The sequence below is a fragment of the Salmo trutta genome, chromosome 24 (genome assembly GCF_901001165.1).
Source record: "Salmo trutta chromosome 24, fSalTru1.1, whole genome shotgun sequence".
In the NCBI taxonomy this organism is placed as follows: Eukaryota; Metazoa; Chordata; class Actinopteri; order Salmoniformes; family Salmonidae; genus Salmo; species Salmo trutta.
Window position 1 is genome coordinate 48,436,244 of NC_042980.1, and position 13,579 is coordinate 48,449,822.

General features: G+C 43.1%; 1 protein-coding gene across 4 annotated transcripts in view; it reads left to right on the plus strand.

The window, feature by feature from the left end:
• Window positions 1-270: 270 nt before the first annotated feature.
• Window positions 271-13,579, plus strand: part of LOC115161435 (partitioning defective 3 homolog B) — a 114,263-nt gene continuing 100,954 nt past the window's right edge. The window contains exons 1-2 of one of the 4 annotated variants that reach the window (XM_029712413.1): window positions 292-527; window positions 992-1,263. In XM_029712413.1, the coding sequence (XP_029568273.1) occupies window positions 1,147-1,263 (117 nt within the window). In that variant the 5' untranslated portion in view covers window positions 292-527; window positions 992-1,146. Of the gene's footprint in view, window positions 1,264-13,579 lie in introns of all 4 variants that reach the window. The other 3 variants (XM_029712414.1, XM_029712416.1, XM_029712415.1) reach the window with 3 other exon arrangements.

Here is a 13,579-nt window from a genome sequence, read left to right on the forward strand (position 1 = left end):
GTGGTAACTAGTGCCAACCCTGCGTCCCTCGTTGGAAATAAGTCATTGTCCCGTCAACAATGTGACAGGTTTCTATACATCCACAAGTTATATTGGTTATATCGTTAAAAAAAAGGTTATTTTTAGTCTTAAGGTAGTCATAATGTTACCAGTGTGGTTAAGAATAAGGTTTAGGTTTAGGATTAAAATCCAGTTTTGTATTAAGGAGATAAATGGTAGAAATAGGCGTGGGTTCTAACATAGTGGCTGTGTTAACTAGTAATGACGACCCACGTTCAGGAGGAACTGGTCACAGCTGAAAAAAGGACTTTTCACTTCTAAACTTAGCCGTCGAAGAGAGTTGGACTAGCTACGTTGATAACTTTATCTTTACACCCAAATATATATATATATATATATATAGGTGTATATATATTTAAAAAAAAATACTCTTATTACAGTATAAGTGGGATTTCCAACACGAAAGTGGCTTATTAAAGAAGAAAGAGGAGGAATTTATCTGGAAAAGTGATACCTGAGACCGTTACGTTAGTATCCATCTTTTCCAAGTTAAAGTTGGTTAGCAACTTGGCTAGCTAGTTTGGTAAAAACAAACAAAAAAACACGTTATAAAGTGTGATTTAGCTACCTAATTAGTTATTATTTTTATTTTTGATGCAGTTTTTGTTTTTACTCACTACTTGCTGACTTGTTTTTGCTAGTTAACAGTATCTAAACGTTAGTATCTAAACGTTAGTTTGCTGGTTAGCAAGTTGGCGCTAGGTAGCTGCTAGCGATAGCATCACATATATTAATCTCCGATAGCATCTTGCTACGTTACTTTTTGGATGTTGGATGCTAGTCAACGAATATAAAAACAGTTAGCATATCTGCTACTGTACTAGCTAGCTAGTTAGCTAGCTATATCAATCTATTCGTTGAGCATGTAGAATTACTAACCTGACACAAGTGTACAGGATATAAATCATAATTTTATTTGTTTTGGACTCAGACAAACTCAAAACACCTGTCGATGTAGAGAAAGTGATCAAGGAAAGAGGACCGTTCACATCGAGCATCTCAAGGCAAGGAACTCATTTAACTTTCCCGAAAGGCCCTTAACTTGAATGAAGAACCACCACCATCATCATCCTCATCATCATCATCATGAAAGTGACAGTGACATTTGGACAGACGAGTGTCGTGGTTCCGTGTAAAGAAGGATGGAAAGTCCGTGATCTCATTCAACAAGCAACACAGAGATACAGGAAGTTATTGGAACAGGTAGCTATGTCCATCATTTTGAAACCGTATTGTGTTGCTGTAAATAATGCTGTATATAATGCTGTATATAATAATGTGATTTTTATTATTAGGCCTAGGTATGTCAAAAAAAAAGAGAGGATGTTTGACCAGGGTCATTGCAGAACAAGGACGATGAGGATTCTGATAAAAGCAAAATTACAACTGATGTTTAAAATCACAGCCATTTTTCTCTCTTCACTTCACTTTATCATGGTACTGACATCATCAGATGGGGACCTTATCATTGGCTTGGAAGTTTTGTATGTTGATAAATATGTATTACAGAAGGATTATAATATTATAGTAGACTCTATATTAGAGTTTTGTGTTATTTTTCTCTTCGTAAGAAGTTGATCTATTATATTTGTTATTCACAAAGTCTTGGGAAGTTAATTAGCCAAAGCCAGGGATGTTTTAGTTGCAATAAATGCGTGATGAAAAATGAAATCCTTGGACTTGATATTCAGAGTTCTAAGCTATAGGGCTCTGGTGGAAAGCAGTGCCCTATAAAGGGGGCTTAGGGTGCCATTGGCTGTGACTTGTTCCATTACTCTTTAGTGATGAATGCAAAATGTACACTTTGTGATTGGTCTGGTCTCTGGAGCGTTGAACTCCTGGCCCTCATCAGAGATGTGCTTCAGTCAGGATCCATTTTTTAAAGAGCACAGACACCAGACAGTCAGTCAGTCAGTCAGACAGCAGTCAGTCAGACACCAGTCAGACACCAGTCAGTCAGTCAGTCAGTCAGACACCAGACAGTCAGTCAGTCAGTCAGACAGCAGTCAGTCAGACACCAGTCAGACACCAGTCAGTCAGTCAGTCAGACACCAGACAGTCAGTCAGTCAGTCAGACAGCAGTCAGTCAGACACCAGTCAGACACCAGTCAGTCAGTCAGTCAGTCAGACACCAGTCAGACACCAGCCAGTCAGTCAGACACCAGTCAGTCAGTCAGACACCAGTCAGTCAGTCAGGCAGTCAGACACCAGTCAGTCAGTCAGACAGACAGACACAGATGCACCCATCTCTCTCTTTTTCTCTCTCCATCTTTTACTCTCTGTCTCTCTTTCTTTGTCTCTGTCTCCACCGCCTCTCTCTCTCTCTCTCTCTCTCTCTCTCTCTCTCTCTCTCTCTCTCTCTCTCTCTCTCTCTCTCTCTCTCTCTCTCTCTCTCTCTCTCTCTCTCTCTCTCTCTCTCTTCTCTCTCTCTCTTCCCTCTACCCCCCCATCTCCATCCTCGTGGGTATATAAAAACATCTTGGTGTTTTTTGACCAATTTTACAATAAATCCTTTATCCCTAATACATGATAAGCGTCATCGTGCTGTCCCGCAGAGCTGGCAGAGAGGACATTTTTAGATCCCCCGGCTTGCGGTACTGTGTGTTAATTACACCGGGTCCTAAACTGGCTGCCGATTTGACTGATTGAGATGTGTTTTAATGTCACGTGCACAAGTACAGTGAAATGCCTTTCTTGCAAGTTCTAAACCCATCATGAAGTACTAAAATAACAAGGTAGAACAAAAACACGAGAGAAATAAAAAACAAGAAATACACAAAGTAAGAAGCTATATATATATTTGTTCTACCTGTTATATTTATATTATATATATATATATATATATATATATATTAACAATGTGCAGGGATAGTGTGTGTATATAGACAATGCAAAAATACCTATAAAGGTCAGCTTAGAGTCTGTGTAGTTATTCTGTTAGCTGTTTACCTCTGGCTTGGGGATAGACGCTGTTCAGGAGCCTGTTGGTTGTCAGACCTGATGCACCGATACCGCTATGCCGTGGTGGATGCAAAGAGAAAAAAGTCTATGGATCGGGTGGCCTGGAGTGATGTATTGGACTGTCCGCACCACCCTCTGTAGCGCCGTGCGATCGAGGACGGGTGCTGTTGCCATACCAAGCAGTGACGTCGCCAGTCAAAATGCTCTCCATGGTGCAGATGTAGAACGTTTTGAGGATTTCAGGGGTCGTGCCAACACTTTTACATTTTTTATTTTTTTTTACCCTTCCGAGGGGGAAGAGGCACTGTCGCTCCTTCACGACTGTGCGCATGGAGACCATTTTTAAGTCCCCTCTCCCCCCTGTTTCCTGTAGTCCACCATCAGCTCCTTGGTTACAACTCTAAGTGAGGCCCTATACATTTAAAACAATGTTATATATATCTAAATTTGTATTTTTTTTGTTTGTTTTGTATTTTACCCTCTTTTTTTTCTCCCCAATTTTGATCTTGTGTCATCGCTGCAACTCCCCAACGGGCTCGGGAGGCGAAGGTCCTCTCCGAAAACATGACCCGCCAAACCGCGCTTCTTAACACCTGCCCACTTAACCCGAAAGCCAGCCGCACCGATGTGTCGGAGGAAACACCGTTGAACTGACGACCGGTGTCAGCCTGCAGGAGCCCGGCCCGCCACAAGGAGTCGCTAGAGCGCTACGAACCAACTAAAGCCCCCCCCCCCAGCCAGACCCTCCCCTAACCCGGACGACGCCGGGCCAATTGTGTGCCGCCCTATGGGCTCCCGATCATGGCTGGTTGTGACACAGCCCGGGATCAAACCCGGGTCTGTAGTGACGCCTCTAGCACTGCGAGGCAGTGCCATGGACCTCTGTGCCACTCGGGAGGCCCTAATCTTATGTTTTATATTTTCCCTAATTATATTTTCTCAGTTAAATCTTTCTTCCTTTGGTCTTCCTTTGTAATCCGTAATGGACTCTTGTCCCCGCTCGGAGCCTGTGAAATATGATTCCAAATTATTCCTATTTTGAGGTCGTAGCGGGACTTCTACTACTTATTCCTGACCTCGGCCGTAACCTCAGGGTTGTCTGGGGTAGCTCTGTGTGTGGTAGCATCAGGGTTGTCTGGGATAGCTCTGTGTGTGGTAGCTCTGTGTGTGGTAGCTCTGTGTGTGGTAGCATCAGGGTTGTCTGGGTTAGCTCTGTGTGTGGTAGCATCAGGGTTGTCTGGGTTAGCTCTGTGTGTGGTAGCATCAGGGTTGTCTGGGTTAGCTCTGTGTGTGGTAGCATCAGGGTTGTCTGGGATAGCTCTGTGTGTGGTAGCCTCAGGGTTGTCTGGGTTAGCTCTGTATATGGTAGCATCAGGGTTGTCTACGATAGCTCTGTATGTGGTAGCATCAGGGTTGTCTGGGTTAGCTCTGTGTGTGGTAGCATCAGGGTTGTCTGGGTTAGCTCTGTGTGTGGTAGCATCAGGGTTGTCTGGGATAGCTCTGTGTGTGGTAGCTCTGTGTGTGGTAGCATCAGGGTTGTCTACGATAGCTCTTTGTGTGGTAGCATCAGTGTTGTCTGGGATAGCTCTGTATATGGTAGCATCAGGGTTGTCTGGGGTAGCTCTGTGTGTGGTAGCTCTGTGTGTGGTAGCATCAGGGTTGTCTACGATAGCTCTGTGTGTGGTAGCATCAGTGTTGTCTGGGATAGCTCTGTATATGGTAGCATCAGGGTTGTCTGGGATAGCTCTGTGTGTGGTAGCTCTGTGTGTGGTAGCATCAGTGTTGTCTGGGATAGCTCTGTATATGGTAGCATCAGGGTTGTCTACGATAGCTCTGTGTGTGGTAGCATCAGGGTTGTCTGGGATAGCTCTGTGTGCAGTAGTCCTGTCCTTTAGTTTATCACCAACCTCTGTGTTAATCCAGGGCTTTTGATTGGGGAAGTAGTGAATCTTCACCGTGGGGACAACGTCGCTGATGCATTTCCTTATGAAACTGATGGCAGAGGGTGGTTAGCTCAGAACATATTCCAATCAGCGCTAGCAAAGCAGTCCTGTAGTTAAATCTCTAATTCTATTGACCAGTCTTCAACGAAGCTAGTCACGGTAAGTTCCTGTTTTAACCTTCTGCTTGTAAACAGGAAGCAGGAGTACTGAGTCATGATCTGATTTTCCGAATGGCGGACGATGGAGGGCCTTGTATGCTTGTTAGTGGGTAAAGTAACAGTGGTCTTGGACTTTATCGTCCCCTAGTGGCTGAGGAGACGTGTTGATGGAATTTTGGCATCACTTCGCTTAATGAAGCGGAATTAAAATCGCCGGCGACAAGGCAGGCAGCCTCCAGATGTACGTTGTCCTGCTTGTTTACAGCCTCGTACAGTTTGATAAGTGCCAGCTTGTTATTTTTCTTGTTCTGAGGTGGAATGTTTACAACGATAACAGTTTAAAACTCCCTCGGGAAGCAGAAGGGTCGGCAGTTGACCATCCAGGTATTCCAAGACGGGTAAACAATGGGTCGAGACGACCTCTACACTGGAGTTAGAACACCGTTTGTTGTTGATGAAGAGGCTCACTGCTCCTCCTCTCCATTTCCCTGACTCTACTGTCTTGTCTGCCTCAGTGAATGGAGAATCTATCGAGCTGGATAGCCATGGTAGGGGGGGGATATCTTGTCCGAAAGCCATGTTTCAGAAAAGCAGAGAATATTTACGACAGTAACTTTGGTAGCAAAACCACGATCAGAGGTCATCCATCTTAAGTGATTGGCCAATAGAATGGAGGGAGGAGGTGGTCTTAATCTCGCCAGGATTCACCCTCTCTTGCCTCTAACTCTGGTGTGTGTGTGTGTGTGTGTGTGTGTGTGTGTGTGTGTGTGTGTGTGTGTGTGTGTGTGTGTGTGTGTGTGTGTGTGTGTGTGTGTGTGTGTGTGTGTGTGTGTGCGCTTTCTCATTCCCAGTGCAGCAGTGCTGCTGAGACAGTAATATACTTGCCAATAGAAACGATATTATCTCCACCATCCATCTCTCATTTTATGTGTGTCAGACAACTGAACTGTGTGTGTGTGTGTGTCAGCTTCTACACTTTGTGTGTGTCTGACTACTGCACTGTGTGTGTGTTCCCAGTGGCGTAAAGTACTTAAGTAAAAAAAATACTTTCAAGTACTACTTAAGCTCCCGAGTGGCGCAGCGGTCGAATGCACTGCATCTCTGGTTTGATTCCAGGCTGTATCACATCTGGCCGTGATTGGGAGTCCCATAGGGCGGCGCACAATTGGCCCAGCGTCGTCCGGGTTTGGCCGGCATTGTAAATAAGATTTTTTTTCTTCACTGACTTGTCTAGTTTAAAAAAAAAGATCAAATAAATAATGTACACGATCTTCCTGCGAACGTGACTATTATTGTGGGTATTACCATGCTGTTAGCTATGCTGTTAGCTATGCTGTTAGCTAGCTGTTAGCTATGCTGTTAGCTAGCTGTTAGCTATGCTGTTAGCTATGCTGTTAGCTAGCTGTTAGCTATGCGGTTAGCTATGCGGTTAGCTATGCTGTTAGCTATGCTGTTAGCTAGCTGTTAGCTAGCTGTTAGCTAGCTGTTAGCTATGCTGTTAGCTAGCTGTTAGCTATGCGGTTAGCTATGCTGTTAGCTAGAGGTCGACCGATTAATCAGAATGGCCGATTTAATTAGGGCCGATTTCAAGTTTTCATAACAATCGGTAATCGGTATTTTTGGACACCGATTTGTCAATTTATTATTATTATTATTTTTTTCACCTTTATTTAACTAGGCAAGTCAGTTAAGAACAAATTCTTATTTTCAATGACAGCCTAGGAATGGTGGGTTAACTTCCTTGTTCAGGGGCAGAAAGACAGAATTTTACCTTGTCAGCTTGGGGATGCAACCTTACGGTTAACTAGTCCAACGCTCTAACCACCTGCTTTACATTGCACTCCACGAGGAGCCTGCCTGCTGTCCCCAGTCCACCTGGCCATGCTGCTGCTCCAGTTTCAACTGTTCTGCCTGCGGCTACGGAACCCTGACCTGTTCACCGGACGTGCTTGTTGCACCCTCGACAACTACAATGATTATTATTATTTGACCATGCTGGTCATTTATGAACATTTTAACATCTTGACCATATTCTGTTATAATATCCACCCGGCACAGCCAGAAGAGGACTGGCCACCCCTCATAGCCTGGTTCCTCTCTAGGTTTCTTCCTAGGTTTTTGGCCTTTCTAGGGAGTTTTTCCTAGGGAGTTTTTCCTAGCCACCGTGCTTCTTTCACATGCATTGCTTGCTGTTTGGGGTTTTAGGCTGGGTTTCTGTACAGCACTTTGAGATTTCAGCTGATATACGAAGGGCTATATAAATACATTTGATTTGATTTACGCGAATGCAGTAAGAAGCCAAGGTAAGTTGCTAGCTAGCATTAAACTTATCTTATAAAAAACAATCAATCAATCAATCATAATCACTAGTTAACTACACATTGTTGATGATATTACTAGTTTATCTAGCCTGTCCTGCGTTGCATATAATCGCTTAGGTACACGTTGCTCCAACGTGTACCTAACCATAAACATCAATGCCTTTCTTAAAATCAACACACAAGTATATATTTTTAAACCTGCATATTTAGCTAAAAGAAATCCAGGTTATCCAGCCTGGCTCGTTGCAAACTAATTTGCCAGATTTTTACATAATTATGACATAACATTGACGGTTGTGCAATGTAACAGGAATATTTAGACTTATGGATGCCACCCGTTAGATAAAATACGGAACGGTTACGTATTTCACTGAAAGAAAAAACGTTTTGTTTTCGAGATGATAGTTTCCGGATTCGACCATATTAATGACCTAAGGCTCGTATTAAATTATAATTAAGTCTACGATTTGATAGAGCAGTCTGACTGAGCGATGGTAGGCAGCAGCAGGCTCGTAAGCATTCATTCAAACAGCACTTTTGTGTGTTTTGCCAGCAGCTCTTCGCAATGATTGCGCTGTTTATGACTTCAAGCCTATCAACTCCCAAGATTAAGCTGGTGTAACCGATGTGAAATGGCTAGCTAGTTAGCGGGGTGCGCGCTAATAGCGTTTCAAACTTCACTCGCTCTGAGACTTGGAGTAGTTGTTCCCCTTGCTCTGCATGGGTAACGCTGCTTCGAGGGTGGCTGTTGTCGATGTATTCCTGGTTCGAGCCCAGGTAGGAGCGAGGAGAGGGACGGAAGCTATACTGTTACACTGGCAATACTAAAGTGCCTATAAGAACATCCAATAGTCAAAGGTATATGAAATACAAATCGTATAGAGAGAAATAGTCCTATAATTCCTATAATAACTACAACCTAAAACGTCTTACCTGGGAATATTGAAGACTCATGTTAAAAGGAACCACCAGCTTTCATATGTTCTCATGTTCTGAACAAGGAACTTAAACGTTAGCTTTCTCACATGGCACATATTGCACTTTTACTTTCTTCTCCAACACTTTGTTTTTGCATTATTTAAACCAAATTGAACATGTTTCATTATTTATTTGAGGCTAAATTGATTTTATTGATGTATTATATTAAGTTAAAATAAATGTTCATTCAGTATTGTTGTAATTGCCATTATTACAAATAAATAAATAAAAATTGTCTGAATAATCGGTATCGGGGTTTTTGGTCCTCCAATAATCGGTATCGGTAACGGCGTTGAAAAATCATAATCGGTCGACCTCTATTGTTAGCTATGCTGTTAGCTAGCTTGCTTGATCCAATGTCAAAACCACTGTAATGTTAACACAGAAAGACCTTGCTCGCTGAATGAACACATGTGCAGATGGGTTTTTGACTTTAACTATACAGTCTTATTCGATGCTAGCTTTGTTATTGTATCATCATGCATTTAGCTAGCTAGCAAATATCGGGTAACAGTTGATTTTTGAAAATGTTTATTGTACCTTTATTTAACCAGATCAGTCAGTTTAGAACAAATTCTTATTTACAATGACGGCCTTGGAACAGTGGGTTAACTGCCTTGTTCAGGGGCAGGACAACAGATTTTTACCTTGTCAGCTGGGGGATTCGAACTTGCAATCTTTTGGTTACTAGCCAAATGCTCTAACCACTAGGCTACCCTGATCCAATGCCTGTGTGAAAATCGGCCGATTTGAGATAAAAAAACAAACAAAAAAAACAATGCAATTTGAATGCAATTTGATTTTCGACCGTGCTATTCAGGCGTTTTAACGTTGTTGTTAGTATTTTGTTTTTACATCTCAATTTGGTAAGATTTAGCTTTTGTTTATTCACTTCTTGATCAAAAAGCCGTAAAGTATACGCTCTCTACCGTTGCCTTGACGACGACGTTTCAATATGGCTGCGGCCATATTATATTATATATTATTATATTATAATCTCTCTCTAAGAGTTCAACCTAACAATCGACATGTAAAACATCGTTGTAGCTTGATTTCAGCGTTTCAGTTCCACTACTACTGTGATTACTGGTAATAGTGAAGTGGTCTGCCCAGCGTCCCAAATAGCACCCTATTCCCTACCTAGTGCACTACTTTTGACCAAAGCCCTATGTCACCCTATTCCCTACGTAGTGCACTACTTTTGACCAGAGCCCCATTATGAATAGGGTGTCATTTGGGACGTAACCTAGGGTGTTTGATTTCCCTTCTGCTTTTTTTTTAACAGTAGTTTACCGGCTGTAACAGTCGAGGTGTATTCTTGTAGATGTTTGGCATTTCAAACAATATATTTATTATATATTTATATTTTTTAATCGTGGGCGTTATAGCCTACGACGTTGTGGATTAGATCGGGGTCGGAGATCAGCTGTAGTCTTAAGTCAATTGATTCTCGCCCGTTAGCCCTCCATGTTCTGTAACTAAAGTCTGTCTGCCTGAAGTATTGACCTTTTCTTTAGTAGTGATGACTACTACTAATACTACTACTACTACTGCTACTACTACTGCTACTACTACTACTACTACTGCTACTACTACTGCTACTGCTGCTGCTACTACTACTAAAGGATTGTTATCACCATTTGATACTGTCATTGTTTAATGATGTCTTCTGATTTAGAGCAGCAGGTCTGTCTGTCAGGCCTTTTGTCTTGCAGAGACTGGAACAGATTTCAACAGTCTCTCATGCGAGGTTGGACACTGCTGTTGGTCTTTCCTGTGCGTTATAGTATACTTAGGTTTTGTAGTATAGGCTATGTCATTTAAACAAGGTAATCTGATATACAGTGAACCATTTCTTAAATGTTTTGCCTCTGCACTTCAGCACTTTGGATTTTAAGTGATACAATTTAGGGTAAATTGCAGACTGTCAGCTTTAATTTGAGGGCATTTTTCAGCCATAATTAATGGGTGAACCGTTTAGAAATTACTGCACTTTTTGTGCATAGTCCCCCCCCATTTTAGGAGACCAAAGTATTGGGACACAATCACTTATACACTGAGTGTACAAAACATTAGGAACACCTTCCTAATATTGAGTTGCACCTCCTTTTGCCTTCAGAACAGCCTCAATGTATCAAGACATGGACTCTACAAGGTGTCAGATGTTCCACAGGGATTCTGGCCCATGTTGACTCCAATGCTTCCCACAGTTGGCTGGATGTCTTTTGGGTGGTGGACCATTCCTGATAAACACAGGAAACTTTTGAGCGTGAAATACCCTGCTGGTATCGCTAATTGGTTATGACACCTACTACCATACCCCATTCAAAGGCACTTCAATCTTTTGTCTTGCCCTTTGACCCTCTGAATGGCACACATACACAATCCATGTCTCCAATTGTTTCTCGAGGCTTATAAAAATCCCGCTTTAACCTGTCTCCTCCCTTTTATCTACACTGATATGAAGTGGATTTAACAGGTGACATCAATAAGGGATCATAGCTTTCACCTGGTCAGTGTATGTCATGGAAAGAGCAGGTGTTCTTAATGTTTTGTCCACTGTTTGACGCATTACTTGAATAATATATCTACTCTGGGTTGTTAATTGGACCCTTGATTTCTTGTTAAAATGTTTGATTATTTGTGTATCTGTATTGTATTTGCACTGCTAGCTAGTAACAAACATTTACGCTGTGCCGGCTATAATGCTTGCTATAACCCCTGCAGATCTGTAAACTTTGATTTGATTTTCAACTCTGGTCTCACTCAGCTCTGGTCTCTAGGATGCTCTGGTTTCACTCAGCTCTGGTCTCTAGGATGCTCTGGTCTCTAGGATGCTCAGGTCTCTAGGATGCGCTGGTCTCTAGGATGCTCTGGTCTCACTCAGCTCTGGTCTCTAGGATGCTCTGGTCTCTAGGATGCTCTGGTCTCACTCAGCTCTGGTCTCTAGGATGCTCTGGTCTCTAGGATGCTCTGGTCTCACTCAGCTCTGGTCTCTAGGATGCTCTTGTCTCTAGGATGCTCTGGTCTCACTCAGCTCTGGTCTCACTCAGCTCTGGTCTCTAGGATGCTCTGGTCTCTAGGATGCTCTGGTCTCTAGGATGCTCTGGTCTCACTCAGCTCTGGTCTCTAGGAGGCTCTTGTCTCTAGGAGGCTCTTGTCTCTAGGATGCTCTGGTCTCACTCAGCTCTGGTCTCACTCAGCTCTGGTCTCTAGGATGCTCTGGTCTCAATCAGCTCTGGTCTCTAGGATGCTCTGGTCTCTAGGATGCTCTGGTCTCTAGGATGCTCTGGTCTCTAGGATGCTCTGGTCTCACTCAGCTCTGGTCTCTAGGATGCTCTGGTCTCTAGGATGCTCTGGTCTCACTCAGCTCTGGTCTCACTCAGCTCTGGTCTCTAGGATGCTCTGGTCTCACTCAGCTCTGGTCTCTAGGATGCTCTCGTTTCTAGGATGCTCTGGTTTCACTCAGCTCTGGTCTCTAGGATGCTCTGGTCTCACTCAGCTCTGGTCTCTAGGATGCTCTGGTCTCACTCAGCTCTGGTCTCACTCAGCTCTGGTCTCTCGGATGCTTCTGAAGTGCCAGTTTTAATGTAAGCTACAACAAGACCTATAGTTTACTATTACAAGTTATTACACTACCAGGGGGAAAAAAAACAAGCTCAAAAACGAATTTCTTGTGAGGACATTTGAATCGCCTCCCTGAAGACTTCAAAACAAAGCGTGTGATAAATTGGAATGACAACATTAGTAAGCTCCAGTGAATGGATATAGGCCTAGCGCCATTGAACTGCGACGGACCTCTCAGATACTTACAGCTTTAATGCTGTTTTCCATCTCTCTTCTATAAGCGCTGCTAGTCCTATGTAAGGAAAACACCATGCTGCTTAACAAGGCAAAGTAACAGGAGATTAGTGTAACTAAACCTCGCTCGTTGCTTATTTCTCTTTTAGTCCTGTAAACACATTAAACACGTAATTACACCAGCGACGGGAACAAAAATATAGTAGATTTACAGGGCTACGGACTGCAAATATTTAGTCTGTGTGAGTAGAAAATGTCATTAGTTGCATCATTGTGCGAGCAGCACATTCTACAAGGTCATCTCATTCAAATATAGTAGTTCACTGGACTACATCACCGGGTCGGCATCTGCAGGCTGCCGTTCCATCAGAACGAGTCAGGCAGGTGGCATTGTGCAGGCAGGGATCGTGGGCAGAGTCACAGGGGTCAAAGGGCATGTTGCATAAGGGCCCACTGAAGAAGGGGGGGCAGGTGCAGCTGAACTCCCCAGGTAGGGGTGACTCCTGACACTGAGCTCCGTTAAGACAGGGCCCAGAGTCACACTCATCCACATCCTCAGAGCAGTCCACACCTGCCCAGCCCTGCGGGCACAGACACCTGGGGAGACAGGAGGAGTTAGGGTTGGTATTGATGTTCTCGATACAAAGGTTGGAGATTTGTTTCTTTAAAAATAAATGATATGCCTATGTGTTTTTTTTTTTTTTAGGCAGGCTAAAACCATTATTTTGGTCAAACAGTGAAGTACCTTATCCTCAAGATTCCTTTAATGAAACTGTCTCCTTGTACCTGTATCTCTCGCTGCTGTGTGTCAGTATAACCTTCCCTGTGGCTCAGTTGGTAGAGCATGGTGTTTGGCAACACCAAGGGTTGTGGGTTCGATTCCCACGGGGGGCCAGTGATGATTTTGTACGTTTGCCCACTGACAAAGAAATGATCAGTCTATAATTTTAATGGTAGGTTTATTTCAACAGTGAGAGACAGAATAACAACAACAAAAAAATCTGAAAAACGCAAGTCAAAAATGTTATAAAATGATTTGCGTTTTTATGAGGGAAATAAGTATTTGACCCTTCTGCAAAACATGACTTAGTACTTGGTGGCAAAACCCTTGTTGGCAATCACAGAGGTCAGATGTTTCTTGTAGTTGGCCACCAGGTTTGCACACATCTCAGGAGGGATTTTGTCCCACTCCTCTTTGCAGATCTTCTCCAAGTCATTAAGGTTTCAAGGCTGACGTTTGGCAACTCGAACCTTCAGCTCCCTCCACAGATTTTCTATGGGATTAAGGTCTGGAGACGGGCTAGGCCACTCCAGGACCTTAATGTGCTTCTTCTTGAGCCACTCCTTTGTTGCCTTG